At 63.3% G+C, this 19,413-nt stretch overlaps 2 protein-coding genes across 6 annotated transcripts; one reads left to right on the top strand and one right to left on the bottom strand.

Annotated features, from left to right (window-relative positions):
- The first annotated feature begins 1,872 nt into the window (after positions 1–1,872).
- SLC25A39 (solute carrier family 25 member 39) lies at positions 1,873–8,412 on the top strand. Of its 4 annotated transcripts, XM_054176942.1 has the most exons (12): positions 1,873–1,999; positions 4,451–4,559; positions 4,649–4,708; positions 5,325–5,369; positions 6,010–6,119; positions 6,224–6,291; positions 6,424–6,548; positions 6,694–6,867; positions 6,964–7,073; positions 7,258–7,339; positions 7,434–7,514; positions 7,592–8,412. In XM_054176942.1, the coding sequence occupies exons 2-12, from the start codon at positions 4,463–4,465 to the stop codon at positions 7,705–7,707; spliced, it is 1,068 nt and encodes a 355-aa protein (XP_054032917.1). In that variant the 5' UTR covers positions 1,873–1,999; positions 4,451–4,462; the 3' UTR covers positions 7,708–8,412. The 4 variants fall into 4 exon arrangements, with proteins under 4 accessions (XP_054032917.1, XP_054032915.1, XP_054032916.1 ...); XM_054176940.1 differs by lacking the exon at positions 1,873–1,999 and having other exon boundaries at positions 4,255–4,559; XM_054176941.1 differs by lacking the exons at positions 1,873–1,999; positions 5,325–5,369 and having other exon boundaries at positions 4,256–4,559.
- Positions 8,413–8,760: 348 nt separating this feature from the next.
- Positions 8,761–16,469, bottom strand: RUNDC3A (RUN domain containing 3A). 2 transcript variants are annotated; one of them, XM_054176953.1, is made up of 11 exons: positions 16,299–16,469; positions 13,485–13,600; positions 13,178–13,311; positions 11,787–11,872; positions 11,589–11,678; positions 11,410–11,490; positions 11,113–11,278; positions 10,757–10,914; positions 10,076–10,213; positions 9,799–9,905; positions 8,761–9,535 (listed from the first exon to the last, which is right to left on the bottom strand). In XM_054176953.1, exons 1-11 carry the CDS (start codon positions 16,403–16,405, stop codon positions 9,393–9,395), a joined length of 1,326 nt encoding a protein of 441 aa, XP_054032928.1. In that variant the 5' UTR covers positions 16,406–16,469; the 3' UTR covers positions 8,761–9,392. The 2 variants fall into 2 exon arrangements, with proteins under 2 accessions (XP_054032928.1, XP_054032929.1); XM_054176954.1 differs by lacking the exon at positions 9,799–9,905.
- Positions 16,470–19,413: the final 2,944 nt, after the last annotated feature.

The following is a 19,413-nucleotide window of genomic DNA, read 5'->3' as shown; positions in this document are numbered from 1 at the left end:
GTGGAAGCATCTTGCTGCATCCTAGCTGTGACTGCTGTATGTGTAGAAGCTGTGAGGATCACGGGGTGAGGTTTGTGCTGCACCAGGCAAACCCCAAAGCCTCCTCTGCTGGCTCCAGCACCCAGGGGACCATCTGCTCTGATCTTCAGCACTGGACAATGTCACCCCTTTTCCTGAGTCCAGGCAGAGATGAAGTGAGGGAGCATAAAAGGGAGGGGTTAGAGGTACTTCTGAAGTTGGCACTGGTGAGGCTGCAGCTTAGATATTGAGTTCAGTTTTAGGCCACTCATTCCAAGAAGGACATTGAGGGGCTGGAGGAGCAGGTCCAGAGAAGAGCAACAAAGTTGGTGAAGGGTCTGGAGAACAGGGCTGGTGAGGAGCAGCTGAGGGAACTGGGGTTGTTCAGCCTGGAGAAGAGGAGGCTCAGGGGAGACCTCATTGCTCTCTACAGCTCCCTGAAAGAAGGCTGGAGCCAGATGGGGGTCAGTCTCTCCTTCCAAGCAATAAGACAAGAGGAAACACCCTCAAGTTGCCCCAGGGGAGGTTTAGTTGGACATGAGGAAAAATTTGATCCCCAAAAGGGTTGTCAAGCCCTGGAACAGGCTGCCCAGAGCAGTGGTAGAGTCCCCATCCCTGGAGGGGTCTCAAAGCTGTGGAGATGTGGTGCTGAGGGTCGTGGCTTAGTGGGGGGTTAAGGGTCAGACTCGACACCTGAAAGGTCTCTACCAACCAAAACGATTCTGTGACTTCATGGCTGTTGATCACATGCTCGCTGTGCCAGGGCCAGCTTGGCTGGCAGGGGCTATCAAGCTCTGCCCCTCATTAGCAGTGGAGCGATGCAGGCCCTGGCTGCATGCCCCAGGAAGCAGCACAGAACAGGGCAGCTCTGGCATGCTGGGCACCAGACCAGTCCCACGTCCCAGCTTGCCCTGGCACAACTAGCGTGCAAACCCTGATAGCCCTGGGATGGTGAATGTGCCAGCCCCAAGGCTTCCAGTGCAGTGGATGTGCAAGGTGCCTCTCTGCCAGTGTGGTGAGTGTGCCAGGCTCACCCCTCTCCCAGTAGCGGGTGTGCCAGCCTCACTCTCTCCCTGAAGTGCGTGTGCCAGGGTCACTCTTGCCCTGGCAGTGCGTGTGCCAGGCTCACCCCCTCTCAGCATTGAGTGTGCCAGGCTCACTCTTGCCCCGGCGGTGCGTGTGCCAGGCTCACCCCCTCTCAGCATTGAGTGTGCCAGGCTCACTCTTGCCCCGGCAGTGCGTGTGCCAGGCTCACCCCCTCTCAGCATTGAGTGTGCCAGGCTCGCTCTTGCCCCGGCGGTGCATGTGCCAGGCTCACTCTTGCCCCGGCGGTGCGTGTGCCAGGCTCACTCTTGCCCCGGAGGTGCGTGTGCCAGGCTCACCCCGTCTCAGCATTGAGTGTGCCAGGCTCACTCTTGCCCCGGCAGTGCGTGTGCCAGGCTCACCCCCTCCCAGCATTGCGTGCGCCAGGCTCACTCTTGCCCCGGCGGTGCGTGTGCCAGGCTCACTCTTGCCCCGGCAGTGCGTGTGCCAGGCTCACCCCCTCTCAGCATTGAGTGTGCCAGGTTCACTCTTGCCCCGGCGGTGCGGGTGCCAGGCTCACCCCCTCTCAGCACTGAGTGTGCCAGGCTCACTCTTGCCCCGGCGGTGCGGGTGCCAGGCTCACTCTTGCCCCGGCGGTGCGGGTGCCAGGCTCACTCCCACCCCGGCACTCTCTGCCAGGCGCGTTGCCGCACCACGCGGGTTCTCGCTGGCAGTTGCAGCCGCCGGGCCAGCAGGGGGCGCCGTGGCGCGCGGGACCCATTGGCGCACGCGCGCCCTGCCGCCGGCGCGGCGCAGCGCGGGGCGGGGCGGAAGTGGCGCGCGGGCCGGCGCGCGGCGGAGGGGCTCGAGGCGCCCATGGGGCTCCTTAAAGGCGCCGCCGCCTGCCCCTGTCCCGGTGCCGGCGGAGGGGAACGCCGCGTCCGGCTGGAATGAGCAGGTGGGGAGGGGCTTCCCCGGTGACCTCCCCGCCCCCGTGACCTTCCTACTGACCCGGCAGCCGCTGCCTCAGTTTCCCCCGGTGGTGGGGGTCGTTCTGTGGTTCTGGGGGGTAGAGGCGGCTGCGGGGGTCCCCCCCGGGCCCCCAGCCTTGTTGGGGGGTGGGAGAGAAGCCTCAGGCCACGCAGTGCAAAGCCTGGGGGCGTGGCAGGGCGGGGGGCGCTGCAGATCCTGAGGAGGTGGGTGCAGCGCTTGGGGAGGGGGATCGTGTGTTTGGGGGTGGTACAGACCCCGACGGAGGGGGGCAGGTCTGGGGGGGGGATCAGCAAACCCCCAGTGGAAGGGTTGCAGCCCTGGACTGGGAGCCATGAGCCCCGAGGGAGGGGGCGCAAACCTTGAGGGGAGTTGCACAGGGGTGGTCCAGCGCTTGAGGAGGGGGCTGGAGTGCTGGAGGGGGTCTGCAAACCTCAGTGGCTTGGGCACAGCCCTGGGCCGGGGGCTGCGAGCCTCGAGGGAGCTGTCTGCAAACCTTGGAGGGGCGATGCAGACCTCAGGGGTGCAAGCTGCAACTTGGGGGGTGGGGGTCACCAGGCCAGCCCAGGGGCACACAGGGTGCGCGGTTTGCCCCCCAGCCCACCCTCGGAGTGTGGGGGTGTGAACTGCGGCCGACCCCTCTTCAGAAGCCCTGGTCGCCATCTCTGCCTGTCCGGGCATGTGCCCAGGTCCTGCCCCAGCCAGGGCAGCGCGGGCGGGGCTGTGCCCTGGCAAGAAGAGGCCCCCGGGGCTGTTGGAGCCCTTCCAGGGACGCCGGGGGCAGGGGTGGGTGGAAAACGCAGCTTGGCAGCCCCAGGCTAGAGCAGCCCAGGCGCTGGGAGGCACCGGAGGGGTCTGTCTGCAGGATTTCCTTCAATGTTCCCCCTTGGACATCCAGCTGAGCCCTTCCTGCACGGGAAGAGGCAGCTGAGCTCCTCCTGCCCCTTGGCATTTCTTCCCTTTATCGTCTTAAACGCTCTATTTGCATTCCCCCATCCAGCATCCCAGCGCTGTACCCAGACCCACCGGTGCTCCAGACGGGGCACCGGGGTGTGTGGAGCATGGTTTTAGGAGCTTGGTTTGTTTGTCTGTTTGTTTTTCTTGGATGGAAAAAGGAGCCGTGATCCAAGCTGGGTAGCTGTGATCCAAGCTGGGTAGCCCTCACCGGTGGCCGGGAGGTGCTCCACTCCCCAGGGAGGGGGCCGTGTTGTGGCATGTACGAATACCACGTAGAAAGAGCACGTTTTAAGCCTTTCAGGTGTTGCAGTGCGGAGAGGTTTCCCCTCCCCCCCTCCCCCCCCCCAACCCCTTGCATAAGGCTTTGTGTGAAGGGGCAGATCCAGCACTGGGCTGGGTGCCCTGCCCGTGGCTTGGCTTGGCACTGGCTGCGTGGCCCACGGGGAGCGTGCCAGGGCTCTGTGCTGCCTCAGCACCATCCCGTGACAGGTACAGTGGGGTCCATGCCCACCCCACAGGCAGCACCCAGCTCTCCCGGGGTGGGGGGCTGGTGTGTGCAGCTGGGGGATGGACCCATCCCCGCTCGCAGCCTTGGGCACTGAACGAGTCCAAAGCCTGTAACTGGGATATTTATGACTGCTCTGACCTTGTGAATTGCTGAGTCAGATGCCGAAGGGCTTTTTTGCTGCATTCCCTGGCTTTGAAAGGGAAAAAAAATAAATAAATCCATGGGTTCTGGACGCCTGGAACCCTCCTGGCACGGCCACGGCGTGGCGAGGACCGTCCCCGGGCTGCGGCGAGGGGGAGCAGCTGGCCCGGAGGCTGCAGGGTGAGCGCTGGCTCGCTGCTCCGTGTCCCCCTCCCGCAGGAAGGGTGCGATGGCCCCGGCTTCCCGAGGGCAGAGGTGCCGGCCCCGGGGGCCGCAGCCGTTCCAAGCCTCAGCGTGGGGGGCAGCAGAAGGGCAGGGGGGAGGCACGCAGGAGGCCTTGGCCCTGCAGACCCCTTTTTGAGACGCTTGTTTGCAGGCTCGCACGGTCCCCCCCCGCAGCCCTCCCCCTGCGTGGCTCTGCTGCCGTCCCGGGGGGGTTCTCTCGGCACCGCTGCTCTCTGGACTTTGCTGCTTCCTGTCCCTTGATTTTCCAAGTGCTGGGAGGGAGCGATCCTCCTTCCCCAAGGAGGCTGAAGGCTGGCTGGGCCCTCTGCCAGCGGTGGGGCCCGGGGGGGGAGGTGTTATCGGGGCCGCGCTGGCTCCAGAAGCTGTCGCTGCCCTCCCCCCCGCCAAGGGGCAGCACGATTACAGGGGGGCCGCGCCTGCCCTGCGCCCCGCCGATAGCGCTGCCAGAAGGGGGACGCTTGTCCCTGCACCCATGGAGTGGGGATGCTGGGGGGGCATCGCTCACCCCCAGGCAGGGACCCCCCCATCATCCCCCGGCCTGCAGCATCCCCCCGCTGTGTGCTGCAGGCAGACGGCGCCATGGCTGAGAAGACGTCGCCGAGCCCCGGGGGGGCCATCACGCCCCTGCAGCAGATGCTGGCCTCGGGGACAGGAGCCATCCTCACCTCTCTCTTCGGTGAGCACCCCGGGGAGGGGGTGGGCACCGTGCTGGGGGGGGGGGGGCTGCCACGGGGGCAAGGTGGCTGAAGGGTGGTTGTGTTTCAGTGACGCCGCTGGACGTGGTGAAGATCCGGCTGCAGGCCCAGAGGACTCCCTTCTCCAAAGGTAAGCAGGGTGGGGGGCTCCAGGCAGCAACCCCCTCCCCTGTCAGCCACTGAGGAGCCCAAGATGGGTGACCCAGTTGCAGGAGTTGGTGGCCAGGGTTTCTCAGCTCCTGAGCGTGGGGCCATCACGAGGTGGCAGGTTACCATGGGCCCCTCACCCTGACGGGCTCGGGGGGCCCTGCCAGGGGAGCCAGGCTGGGGCTTGGCTCCATCCTTCCCGCTCCACAGCCCTGTGCCAATGCCTGGCAGCCCCCTGCCTGCTGGGGAGTGGGGTGGAAGGGCTCAGCCTGCTCCAGGTGCTTGCTCTAATCCCCACTGCCATTGTGCCTGACTCCATGATGCTCCCCACAGCTTCTTTTGGGCAGGAGACACCCCATGGGTTCCATCCCTCACCATCTGCCCCACTCCCTCCAGGGTCAGGGGGCTGGTCCCAGCAGACTGGTTTGGTTATAGTAGAGATCATTTGGGAAGTGGCTGTGAGGGCTTCCAGCCCCTTCATCCATGGAGCTCTCCAACTGCCTGGCTTGGAGCTGCAACGCAGACATGAGCCCCAGCCTGGGGTGGTGGCAGCATGTCCCCCATGTCATTGCTCAGCATGTCCCCATTGTGTGTTTCAGCACTGCCAGCTCAGTCTGTGCCCTGGGGCGCTCAGCAGGCCAGATGTGAGTAATGCCCAGGGGCTGTGGGCAGCTCCTGCCACCGGCAGCTTTGCTTTGCCAGGCCCTGGCCCCGGTTTGCTTCCCTGCTGGTGGTGGTTTGGACTCTTGGGCTGAGAGGACATTGCTGTCTGGTGTGAGGTCTGGGATTGTCCCCAGCCCTGCAGCATCTCCTGCAGCCCTGCTTTGGGGCTGGTTTGAGGGTTTGGTGTGCAGCAGGCCTGGCTGGTTGTGGTCCCCCTGTCCTGGTCAATGTCCCCTTGGATCTCTGCTGCCTCGCTTGCTCTGCACTCTCTGGCCTGAGAGCACGATCTGGGGGCCATGCTGGCTCCTGTAATGGGTCCCCACTGTGTCAGGGCAGCAGAGCTGGTAACAGACAAGTCAGAAACTGTCTCCTGCTGTGCTGCTGGCTCTGCAGTGAGGCTGGATGCCCCCCAACCAGTGGGTCTAGCCATGGCTGGACCCTTGCTGGAGGGTTTTCCTTCTCCTGGCCTCAGTCTGGAGCTTTTTCCCCACCAGCCTTGGGTGTTGAGGGTTTGGCTTTCCTAGAAGCAGCAATGGGTTTGGGGATCAAATAGGCTGGGCACGGGGCAGAAGGGAAAGGTCTCCTGTCTAACAACAGTGATACTCTCACCCCCCACCCCAGGGAAGTGCTTCCTCTACTGCAATGGCCTCATGGACCACCTGTACGTCTGCCAGAATGGCAACGGCTGCACCGCCTGGTACAAGGCCCCCACACGCTTCAACGGCACACTGGTAGGGGCTGTGGGCACAGGAAGGGTGGGCAGGGGTCAAGGTGCTTGGTGCAGGGGGGATTTGCCCATCTGACCCCTCTCCCTGGGGCTGTGCTCTCTCCCCAGGATGCCTTTGTGAAGATCACACGCTACGAGGGCATCAGGTCCCTGTGGAGCGGCCTGCCCCCCACCCTGTGAGTGTGCACCCTGCCTGGGGGTGAATCTGGGTGCCTGACGCCTGCCTGGGCACGTGGGCATCCTCCCCAAGCCTCCCAGCAGGCCCTGGGGAGGGCACACATGCCCCTCACACCTCTCCTCCTCCACAGGGTCATGGCTGTGCCAGCCACTGCCATTTATTTCACCACCTATGACCAGCTCCGGGACTACCTGCAAGCTCAGACGGGGAGCCGCGGGCACCACATCCCCTTGCTGGCCGGTGCCCTCGCCAGGAGTGAGTACCCCTCCTCCCTGGGGGTCCCCTTGTGCCCACCCTGTATCCTCACAGGCGTTGGGAGCCCCCGCTGGGCACCTGGCTGTGCCGGCGCCGGCTCCGTGCCAGCCGCTGGAGCTGACGTGCTCCGTCCCCTCCCTTGCAGTGGGGGCGGTGACGGTGATCAGCCCCTTGGAGCTCATCCGCACCAAGATGCAGTCCAGGCAGCTCAGCTACCGGGAGCTGGGTGTCTGCATCCAGTCAGCAGTGGCCCAGGATGGTTGGCTGTCCCTCTGGAGGGGCTGGGCACCCACCGTGCTGCGGGACGTCCCCTTCTCGGGTAGGGCTGCGGGGCCGCCGGTGGCGCCGGCAGCGGGGGAGGTTGGTGTGCCCAGGGTGCCCCCTCACAGCACTGGTGGTTTTGTCTCCCTCCCAGCTCTCTACTGGTTTAATTATGAGCTGGTGAAGGAGTGGCTCTGCGGCAAGGCCGGGCTGGATGCGGCCACCTTCATGATCAGCTTCACATCCGGGGCCATCTCTGGGACGGTGAGCTTGGGGCCCTGGGCTTTGCTCAGCAGGGGGAATGGTCCCCGTGGGCAGCAAGGGATGGGGCTGGGGTGGTACTGGGAAGCGATGGCAGAGCCTGAAATAGGCAGGGACAGCACTGGGAGGTCATGGCAGGGCTGGGACAGCATCAGGTCCCCTCACCACCAGGCTGCTGTCCCCGCAGGTGGCTGCAGTGCTGACCTTGCCCTTCGATGTGGTGAAGACCCAGCGGCAGATTGAGCTGGGAGACAGCGAGGTGCACCCAGGTGAGGGGGTGGGCTCCGAGTGGGTGCCTCAGGGGGCATTCCCTGGTGGTACAGGGACACCCCTGGATCCTCACCCACTCCCTTCTCCCCACAGTCACAGCCTCCAAGCCTTCCTCAACTTGGCTGCTCCTGCGGCGGATCCGGGCTGAGTCTGGTGCCCGGGGGCTGTTTGCAGGTAAGGCAACGTGCCCCCAGCCCTGGTCTGGAGTCTCTTGGTGTCACTGAGGGACTACAGTGAGGCTGTCCTTGCAGGCTTCCTGCCCCGTGTCATTAAGGTGGCACCTGCCTGTGCCATCATGATCAGCACCTACGAGTTTGGCAAGACCTTCTTCCAGAAGCTGAACCAGGAGCGGCTGCCAGGGCTGTGAGCTGGGCCTGGGCTGGATGTTTCCGGTGCCCTGGGGGCCAAGTGCCAGCCCACTCCCCCCTGCCCCGGGAGCAGTGACTTGCACTCAGCTGTGCAAAGCCCAAGTGCCTTTGTCCTGTGCACTGGGGGACATCTGTGCCTGCTGCTGTGACACTAGGGGAGTGTGGAGCCCCCGTGCCCATCCCTGGAGGCTGGACAGATGCTGCTGCTGGACTCACGGATGCTCTGGCGAGGAGGGGGTGCCTCAGGAGACTCAAGGCAGCAGGAGATGGGAGCTGGAGCTCCATTGAGGACCAAACCCTCAGAGGGGGTTTCTCTGTGCAACTGCCTAGACCCCCAAGCCCTGCTCCAGCTAGAGGTCTGCCCCTCCTCACTATCAGTCACGCACAGCATCCCCTTGCCCACCCTGGAGGGCATGGGGACGTGTCAGGACCTTCTCCTGGCCTCCATACCTCTCCTCCTCCCACTTGTGGTCTCTCTGTCCCCTGCCAGACCCTGACCTTGGACCCTGCATGGGAGCAGACCTCTCTGCTGCTCTTGGGGGAAGAGGCTGGTAGGAATTCTGGCAACCTCTGCCCCTGCCTTGTCCTCTCACCCTGAGGCTCTGCCCCAGCAGCCTGCTGGGTGTGGGCACAGCCCCAGCTTGCCATGGGACTCCAGGGGGGAATTGATCTTATTTTCTTAAATAAAAGGAATTATTTGTCTCTTAGGCTGAGGAGTCTCTTCCCTGCATGGCTGGGGAAGGCATTCCCACAGGTGCCAGCAGTGTGTGTCCCTAGTGCATGGGCATGGTGCTGCCACCCACCGGCTCCTCACTGGTGGGGAAGGAGACCCCAGGACATCCCTGCTCCCCCTGCAGCAGCTCCTCAGTAGTGAGGGTGACCTGCTCTGTCCCAGAGGTGTTCTCCCTGCCCGGGGGAGCTGAAGGAGGTTCTCTGAACTGCCCATAACATCCTTGCCTCAGGCAAGACCTTCTGACTGGGGGACAGCAGGGGTCTTGTCCCACCTTTTCCCTCTCCTGGCTCCGGGGGAGCTTATGGAGGCCACCTCATCTTGCTGTGTTTATTGATTTCTTTTGCTCCAACAAGGCAGATGGGGCTGAAGTAAAAACCAAAATTACCCAAAACCCAGGGAAGGAGGAGGGAGGTGTGTGTGGGGGGTCTGTCCCTGTCTTGGCTATGCTGCTACAGCTGGTCCCAAAAGAGAGGGACAGGCCAGCCCCACTGCAGCCCCTGGGGGGAGCTGGGTACAGCAAAGCCCAAGGGCTATGCCCATGGCTGAGCAGGAAGGACACCAGGACTGTGCCCAGACCCTTAGCCCTGGAGGGGCTTTGGCTCTGAACCCCCACACCTTGCTTCCCCAGCAGCATTTGCTCCCAGTGTGTGTCACCCCCGAGCACAGTTCACCCCTCCCACCCCATCCCTAGCTCACATAGGTCCCAGTCCAGCATCCCCCATCCCAACAGGTCCATGTCTCCAGCCAGGGACCGGGCTGGGGGTCCAAGATGCAGCGAGGGCAGGATGGCAAGATGGGGAGGGGGATGCCTGACCCCAGCCTCCCCGGTGGGTTCAGCAAGTCCCTCGTCGGTCCCAGGATGGCGAGAGGTGGGAGGGACACGAGGTCAGTCCTTTGCCGCGGCGCTGGGCCGGGGGCCCGGGCCGGGGGGCGGCGAGGGGGCCGGGGGTCTCAGCTGGGGCTGCGGGTCGGGCTGGCTTCCGTGCTGTCGCTCACCAGGCACTCGTTGGACTTGAGGCTGGCCAGGGACTTGCAGCTGGGCAGGGAGGCCAGGGAGCCGCAGAGCCCCAGCATGGAGGGCGTGGGGTCCTTCCCTGCGGGCACAGAGAGGGAGGGGAACCAGGTCACGGCGCGGGGGCTGTGACTTTGCACCCCAGCCCCGCCGCGGGGGGCACGATGACGGGGACCACCTCACCGGGATGAACCTGGGCGTCCTCTCACTGATGGGACCGCATCCCTGCCGTGAGGATGGGGGCTACTGGGAGGGGGAGGGGGGGTTGCCAAGGTGCCTGAGTGTGTGTGGAGGGTCGTGCTGAGCCCTGCGGGGCACCCTACGATGGGTGGGGGAGGGTCTTACCCAGGGGCCCCCAGGGCTCCCCTTCGCGTTTGCCCTCGCCCAGGCGCTGGGAGTCGGAGCTGAGGCTGTTCTCGGCCGAGAGCTGGTCGGTGCTCACGAAGCTGTGCCTGCGGAGGGACGGCGCTGAGCCCCCCTGCCCCACGGGCCCCGGGGCCAGCACGGGCCCACCACCAGCCCTCCTCCACATCCCCTGCCCGGGACAGACTCCCTCCCCCGCGGGCTGGGATAGGATGCTGGGTGTAGGTTGGGGTGACTCTGGCCCCTCCGAGGGGGTTACCTCCTGTAGAGTTTGCCGTCCGAGCCACTCTCGTTGCCATTGAGGGTCCCCAGTGAGGGCCACTGGTTCACCAGGGGGGTCACCATCTCCTTGGAGAGCTGGGTCAGCTGTGGGTTCTCACAAGGGATCAGCCCCGTCCTGTAGCAAAGGTGGAGTGCTCAGGACCCAGCACAGCCGTCAGCCCTGGGCACCTGCTGGGTGACGCAGCCCACAGGACATATGTGACACTGGGGACACACCACAGGACACAGTGAACACAGGGGACCCTTCATGTCCCACAGGACATATGGGACACTGGGGGGACACACCCCAGAACACAAGGGAACCTTCATGCCCCATGGGATGTTGGGGACACACCACATCCCACAGGGTGCATGGGACACTGGGCACCCTTTGTGTCCCACCTGAGTGCTAGGGACCTTGCCACCCATCACATCCCATGGGGCACAGGGGTCACTGGGGACCCACTGTGTCCCACAGGACATATGGGACACCCAGGTGTTGAGAACCCATTGCACCCCACAGGGCATATGTGGTGTCAGGAACCACCACTCACCCTGCTCTTCATGGTCTGGGGGGCCCTGGGGACCCACCCAGAGCTCACAGTGCATCCAGGCTCCAGAGGCACACCCACCCACGGTGCCCAGCCAGGCCTGGCATCAGTGGCTGGTCCCCACTCACAGCTGCTCCTGCAGCTCCAGGATGACACCCTCCAGCTCCCTCTTCTCCAGCTGGTTCTGCACCATCACCTCCTCCAGACGCAGCTTCAGCCGCTTGTTCTCCGCCTCCAGGTCCTTCAGCTGGGACTCCCGCAGCCTCACCAGCTCCTCCAGGTAGCCCTGCGTGAGATCACCATCAGCAGCTCCCTGCTGTGCCAGCTGGACCCCAGGGTGCCAAAGAGAGGCCCGTGGCACCGCAGCAGCAGGATGAAGGGTTGTGGGTCCCGCCGGGCCAGCAGGGATGCAGTGGGAGATGCTCTGGGATGGAGCATGCCAGAGGAGCTGGCACTCAGGTGGCCCCACCCCAGCTCCTGGTACCTTTTGGGCATAGACGATGCGAAACTTCTGCTCCATCTTGCGCCACTTGTTGTACCAACTGTCCTCATCAGTGACCAGGGGCAGGTAGGGGTGCTCGGGGGAGCTGTCCTCGCTCGTGCTGCTCTCCACGCTGCCCCGCTCCTCCTCCTCACTCAGGTAGTCGTAGCTGAGGGGTTACAGGGGTGGCACCACGATGGGTGGCTGGCATGCATTGGGGGGAGCCCGGCTGAGCCTCTCCAGGGTGCTGGGGGCCAGGCAGCGGGGTCCCCACCCCAGAGAGGACACCCCAGCTCTTACCTCTGCGTGAACTTCAGGTAGGGCGTGTAGTCGATGACCACCGGGGTTTTGCCGTCCATCACCTCCCCCTTCAGGCAGAAGCTGAGTGGTGGCAGGAGAAGAAGCAGAAGGTCAGGGCAGCCCGGGGTGGGGCCAGCAGGGGCAGGGTGCCCACGTCCCACCGTGCCACCTGTGCTTACCTGAAGTCAATGGCGCTGAGCCCAATGAGCATCCCGGTGAGCACCGAGGACTCGTCCCGCAGCATGATGGCTCCGTCGTCATAAAACCGCCTGTGGGGAGACCCGAGGCTGCCTGGGCACCCCCAGCACCCACGTGCCCCTCGCACTGCCAGGGTGCCTCAGGCATGGCTGTGGCCACCCAGGCCGTGGGCTGCTCACCTGGTGGTCCTGCTGTCCTGCAGGGCTGCGGTGATGTACTCGGACATTCGCTTCTCCATCAGCGCCACACGGATCCAGGCCCGGCCCTGCAAGGCACTGGGGCCTGAGCACAGGTGGCACCGCTGCCTGTGCCACCACTGGCTCTGTCACCACTGGCTCTGCCACCACTGCCTGTACCACCACTGGCTCTGCCACCACTGCCTGTGCCACCACTGGCTCTGTCACCACTGGCTCTGCCACCACTGCCTGTGCCGCCACTGCCTGTTCCACCACTGCCTGTTCCACCACTGCCTGTGCCACCACTGGCTCTGCCACCACTGCCTGTGCCACCACTGGCTCTGCCACCACTGCCTGTGCCGCCACTGCCTGTTCCACCACTGCCTGTGCCACCACTGGCTCTGCCACCACTGCCTGTGCCACCACTGGCTCTGCCACCACTGGCTCTGCCACCACTGCCTGTGCCACCACTGGCTCTGCCACCACTGCCTGTGCCGCCACTGCCTGTTCCACCACTGCCTGTGCCACCACTGGCTCTGCCACCACTGCCTGTACCACCACTGGCTCTGCCACCACTGCCTGTGCCACCACTGGCTCTGTCACCACTGGCTCTGCCACCACTGCCTGTGCCGCCACTGCCTGTGCCACCACTGGCTCTGCCACCACTTGCTCTGCCACCACTGCCTGTGCCATCACTGGCTCTGCCACCACTGCCTGTGCTGCCACCAGCTGTGCCACCACTTGCTCTGCCACCACTGCCTCTGCCACCACTGCCTCTGCCACCACTGCCTGTACCACCACTGGCTCTGCCACCATTGGCTGTGCCACCACTGCCTGTACCACCACTGGCTGTGCTGCCTGCAGCTGCCCCTCAGCCATGCTCCTGCCTGCTTCCTGGGCTCCCTGCTTCCAGGGTTGGGTGGTCCCTACCCAGGAGATGCTTCCAGTCCCATTATTCTCTATGAGGACCCAAAGATCCTGTTTTATCCCAGTGACCCTGTGGGGTGAGATGGGGCTGCAGGAGGGCAGGGAGGAGGAAATGGGGTCAAAGAGGGGATGAGAATAAGGATGAAGATAGGGATGGTTTGGATGGGGATAGGGATTGAGAGAAGGATGGAGATGGGTTTAAGGATGGGGATGGGATGGGGATAAGAATGAAGACCAGGCTGGGTTAAGGATGGGGATGGAATAGCATTGGGATGGTGATGGGATGGGATGGAGATGGGATGAATGAGACTGGAGATGGGATAGGGCAGGGGTAGGGATAGAGATGGGGCCACGTGCCAGGGACTGAATGTGAATAGAAACAGGGGCAGGAACAGGAAAGGGGCCTGGGACAGGGGTAGAGACGAGGACAGGGATAGAGACAGGGCTGGGGCTGGCACTTCTCTGACCTTGGCCCTGGAGGTGCTGATGTTCTCCATGTTCTCGATGCTGCTGACGCAGTTGTTGGGGACCTTGCTGCAGGCCAGGCGGATGTAGTCCCAAAACCCTCGCTGCCCATCCGAGCTGAACCAGCTGACAGGGCCTGCGGGCACCCAGGGGCTGCGGCCGGGGGCTGCCGTGCCGGCAAACCCCCTCCCAGAGCCCCGCGGTGCCGGCGTGAGCGCAGACACCGCCCCACCCACCATGTAGCACAGGGGTGGGGACAGGGACGTGCCAGGGGCTGCCTGGGCACCCGTCCCCACAGACCACCCTTACCTTTAAAGCGGTGGCTGAGGATCTGCTCGAGGATGGCAGCGAAATTAACGAACTCCTCGGAGGAGTCGTCGATGGGGTCTGCTGTGTACTTCTCCAGCAGGGTCTTCACCGAGAACCTGGCGGGGAGGAAGGGCACCGTGGGTGGGAGGGGATGGGCACCGTGGGTGGGAGGGGATGGGCACCACGGGTGGGAGGGGATGGGCACCACGGGTGGGAGGTGCCGGGCACCCAGCACCCCTTAGGTTTCATCCAGGGAGCAAAATGCTTTCGCGGACCTCGGCTCTGGAGCCCGGCAGGGGGAGGAGGGCCCCGGGCTGAGCCATGGGCTGCGGCTCGCTGACCCCCGTGTCCCCGCATCCCCAGGGACCCCAACGGGGCGGCTGCAGCTCCCCCGCTGTGCAAGTGGCCAGGAAGGGCGAACAAAGGCTCCTTTCCTCCTTGGCCGTGCGCGGGCGGTGATGGCTTCCCCTTCCGCCCGGCTTGCCCGTGCTGGGTGAGGAGAGATGCTGAGGACACGAAGCACGCCGAGCCCAGCAGGACAGCGGGGGACAGGGCAGGTGCATGGGGCATCACCCTGCCTCTGGGTCCCCGTGGTGTGACAGCACGGTCTGGAGCTGTCCCATGCCATGGGGAGGAGTCCCGAGGGTCCCCATGTGATGACATCAAGGTCTGGAAATGCCCTGTGCCATGGCGAGTTGATTCAGGGGGCCCCTGTGTCATGACAACATCATCTGGAGGTGCCCTGTGCCATAACAAAGAGCTCTGGGGGTGCCCAAGTCATGGCAGCAGGGTCAGGAGGTGCCCTGTGCCATAGCAAGGTGATCCAGGAGCTCTATAGCTCATGGCAGCAGGGTCAGGAGGTGCCCTGTGCCATAGCAAGGTGATCCAGGAGCTCTATAGCTCATGGCAGCAGGGTCAGGAGGTGCCCTGTGCCATAGCAAGCTGATCCAGGAGCTCTATAGTTCATGGCAGCAGGGTCAGGAGGTGCCCTGTGCCATAGCAAGGTGATCCAGGAGCTCTATAGATCATGGCAGCAGGGTCAGGAGGTGCCCTGTGCCATAGCAAGCTGATCCAGGAGCTCTATAGTTCATGGCAGCAGGGTCAGGAGGTGCCCTGTGCCATAGCAAGGTGATCCAGGAGCTCTATAGATCATGGCTGCAGGGTCAGGAGGTGCCCTGTGCCATAGCAAGCTGATCCAGGAGCTCTATAGCTCATGGCAGCAGGGTCAGGAGGTGCCCTGTGCCATAGCAAGCTGATCCAGGAGCTCTATAGATCATGGCAGCAGGGTCAGGAGGTGCCCTGTGCCATAGCAAGCTGATCCAGGAGCTCTATAGTTCATGGCAGCAGGGTCAGGAGGTGCCCTGTGCCATAGCAAGCTGATCCAGGAGCTCTATAGCTCATGGCAGCAGGGTCAGGAGGTGCCCTGTGCCATAGCAAGGTGATCCAGGAGCTCTATAGCTCATGGCAGCAGGGTCAGGAGGTGCCCTGTGCCATAGCAAGCTGATCCAGGGGCTCTATAGATCATGGCTGCAGGGTCAGGAGGTGCCCTGTGCTGTAGTGAATTTACCCAGGGGGTCCCCATGTCATGGCAGCAGGGTCAGGAGGTGCCCTGTGCCATAGCAAGCTGATCCAGGAGCTCTATAGCTCATGGCAGCAGGGTCAGGAGGTGCCCTGTGCCATAGCAAGCTGATCCAGGGGCTCTATAGATCATGGCTGCAGGGTCAGGAGGTGCCCTGTGCTGTAGTGAATTTACCCAGGGGGTCCCCATGTCATGGCAGCAGGGTCAGGAGGTGCCCTGTGCATGGTGATGGGCTCTGAAGGTCCCCATGTCAAGACAGCAAGATCTGGAGGTGTCCCATGCCATGGTGAGAAGCCCTGAGATCCCCTAGACCCCACCAGCAGGACCTGAGGGGCCCTGCCACGATGCCTCCAAGCCCCAGTGCCCCCCACATCCCCACAAGTAGTCTGGGGCCAGGCTCCCAGCACAGCCCAGCACCAGCAGCCCCTGACCTGGGGCCAGTGGGGGGGAATCAGCCCATTCCCACACCTGGCGTTTGGGGACAGGCAAGGACCCCCAGCCCCTGCTTCGTCCCCACCACCCCATCCCTGCCCCCGCCAGGTCCAGCCGGTCTCCATGGCAACCGGGATCCTCCATCCCCGCATCCTCCATCCCTCCAGCCCCGGTGCGGGGCCCTGACGTCACTTCCTGGGCCCCCCACCCCCAGCGGGGGGGTCCCGGCTTGAGCCCCCTCCGGGCCTTGCTGCCCCCCCCAGCTCCCCCATCCTTCCCGGTGCTCTCCTCTGCACCCCTACCCCCAGCTCCCCCCTGCTCCATCCCGACCCGGCTGCCCCCGGCATCCCCAGCACCGGGAGCCTCCATGTTGTCATTGTGTCCCCCATCGCCTCTCCTTGCTGCCCCCCACCCAGCCCCACTGCCCCGATCCCCCCACCCTCAGCCCCGCTACCCCCAGCCTCCTGTCCATCCCCCCCACCCCCTTCCTGCATCCTTCTCCTCCCGAATCTCAATTTCTTCCCTCCCCCCCCCGGCAAACCTAATTTCTGCCCCCTCCCCCCTCACCAAAACCGACTGCAGCAACAACAAAACAAATCCCCCCCAGGGTGAAAGGAATGCGGGCGGTGGGGGTGTGTGTGATATGACCCCCCCCATCCTCTTCCAGCCCTCCCCATCTCCATTCCCATCTCCTCCATCCCCACCAGCGGTGGTCCTCTTCTCTCTCTCTCCCCCCCTCCCCTTTCCCTTTCCTCTTCCCATCCCTCTCTGTTTTGTGGTGCCCCCCCGGCCCCCCCAGGCACCTGCAGACGGTGATGAGGTTTTTCCTCTCCACGGCGATGTTCCTGGAGGAAGCTTTCTTGTTGGAGAGCCCCAGAGCCATGGCAGCCCGCACGCAGCCTGCTGCCATCCACCGCGGGCCCAGCCCTGCCACGGCCACGGCCACGGGCGATGCCCCTTCTCCCGTGGGTGTCGTCCCCCCTCCCACCACCACCCCAACCCCAGCACCGCGCAGGCTTTGCTCCCCCACACCTCCCCCCCCCTCAACGATGATGCCCACGCCACCGGGCCGTGCACCGCCTCCCCCCCCCAAAAAAAAGAAATAGATAATGGGCTGCGGGGCCTGATGCTCTCCCCGCCTCCAGACCCCCCCCGGGAGAAAATCTCTCCCTTGGGGGGGACTATAAAGAGAGGGGGTGAAGCTGGAGGGGGCAGCGATCCCCCGGGGGGGCCACTCCTCCTTGCAGAGTCCAGCCCCTTGCCATGACGTGCCACTGGGGGGGACCCCTATGGGCAAGGCGGGGGGGGGAAGCATGGGAAGCCCCTGGGGTACGCGGGGGGCCCTTCACCCCTTCCCGGGTTGAGCTTGGCTGTCCCTCTCCCCATCCCGGCTGCTTGGTTGGGGGGGGATGCAGAGCATCACCCCTTCCCTCGGGATCTGTGGAGTGCGTGGGACTCCCCCAAAACAAGGGGGGGCAGATGGGTGTGAAGCCCTCGTGGGGGCCAGCAACGCTCCCAGCACCCCGCTTTGGCATCCTGCCTCGGTGTCCCTATTAATGGGACAGGGTGATTGAAGTGGGGGTGAATACCACAGACACCCCTCTGTGTGTGTGTGTGTGTGTGTGTGTGTGTGTGTGTGTGTGTGTGTGTGTGTGTGCCCATCACCCAGATAAATCAGAGTCACCCTCAACGGAGAGCCAGCACCCCCCCCCGCCCCCCCAGACATGACCCACGGGGACACGTCCCCCCTCTCTGCGCCTCCCCGAGCTGCCCCACGCTCTCCTCTGCCACTGCAGAGTGGTCCCAGCCCTGCAGCGCCCAGTCGGGGGGGCAATGGGACACTCGGGGGGGACCCCCAAAATCCCTAGGGCTGTTTCAAGGAGGGGAGCCCTTGGCAGCACCCAGATAACGCGGGGGGAGAGAGGGGGGGGCTGTTATCAGAGCACCCAGCCCGCAGCTATCGCACCTCCTGGCACCGTGCTGGGTGCCCGCGGGTCCCCAGCCGGGGGCGCAGGCCAGCAGCCGGTGGGTCCCTCAGCACGGAGGGTCCCCCTAGAATGGAAGAGGGGTGGGGGTGGGGTCACCATCCTGACCCCATGGCCGGGGCATGAGGGGTTTGGGGACCCCCCTGTGGGTGTCCTCAAGCAGTGGGGTGGCCGGTGGGTGCCAAGGGGCGCTTCTGAGTGCGTGTGCAAGGGTTGCCCACCTCACCCCTGGCCGCGTCACTGTCCCTGGGACTTGGGGCTGGGGGGCTTGGAGCCCCTTAGAGAGGCTGTCGGTGTGGAGCCACACGTGTGTGTGCACGCATTAACATGCACGTGTGCCCGTGTGTACACGTGTGTGCGTGCACAGGAGTGCAAATCTGTGCACACACCACGGGGGCACACGGGTTCAGCTCACGCCTGGGTGTCCAACACAGCTGTGCACACACTTAGATGTGTGTGTTGACGTGGGTATGTGCACACACACACATGTGCACTGCACACACTTAGATGTGCACGTGCATGTGCACATGGCTATGGGCACACACACATGTGCGCACAGACACACAGGCACGTGCGCACGCACAGAGTCACACACGTGTTCACACACACGTGTTCTCACACACACGTTCTCATACAGTCACGTGCACGTCACACAATCACGTTCACACACAGGTGTTCTCTCACACACCTTCACACACATAGTCACACACATGTCCTCACACGTGCATACACACATTCACACAGCATGTTCACACACATGTGTTCTCACACGTTCACACGCAGGTGTTCTCACACACACATTCACACATGCTCACACACACGTGCACATTCACACGTGCACACACAGGTGTTCTCTCACACACATGTGCACACACACACGTTCTCACACATTCACACACAGGTGATGGGTACACACACATTCACACACATGCTCACACACACACACGTGAACACTCACACATGTGCACTCACACGTGCACACACAGGTGTTCTCTCACACACACGTGCACACTCACACGTGCACACACAGGTGTTCTCTCACACTCACACATGCACACACAGGTGTTCTCTCACACACATGCACACACACACATGCACACACAGGTGTTCTCTCACACACACATGTGCACACACAGGTGTTCTCTCACACTCACACATTCACACACAGGTGTTCTCTCACACACACGTGCACACTCACACGTGCACACACAGGTGTTCTCTCACACTCACACATGCACACACAGGTGTTCTCTCACACACATGCACACACACACGTGCACACACAGGTGTTCTCTCACACTCACACGTGCACACACAGGTGTTCTCTCACACACATGTGCACACACACATTCACACACAGGTGTTCTCTCACACACACACGTGCACACTCACACATGCACACACAGGTGTTCTCTCACACACACACATTCACACACAGGTGTTCTCTCACACACACACGTGCACACTCACACATGCACACACAGGTGTTCTCTCACACACACACGTGCACACTCACACGTGCACACACAGGTGTTCTCTCTCACACACACATGTGCACACTCACACGTGCACACACAGGTGTTCTCTCTCACACACACATGTGCACACTCACATGTGCACACACAGGTGTTCTCTCACACACACACATTCACACACAGGTGTTCTCTCACACACACATGTGCACACTCACATGTGCACACACAGGTGTTCTCTCACACACACACATGCACACTCACATGTGCACACACAGGTGTTCTCTCACACACACGTGCACACTCACACATGCACACACAGGTGTTCTCTCACACACACATGTGCACACTCACATGTGCACACACAGGTGTTCTCTCACACACACGTGCACACTCACACATGCACACACAGGTGTTCTCTCACACACACACATTCACACACAGGTGTTCTCTCACACACA

This window comes from Dryobates pubescens, chromosome 36, assembly GCF_014839835.1.
Source record: "Dryobates pubescens isolate bDryPub1 chromosome 36, bDryPub1.pri, whole genome shotgun sequence".
NCBI classification, from domain to species: Eukaryota; Metazoa; Chordata; class Aves; order Piciformes; family Picidae; genus Dryobates; species Dryobates pubescens.
This window is presented reverse-complemented; position numbering and strand designations above follow the sequence as displayed.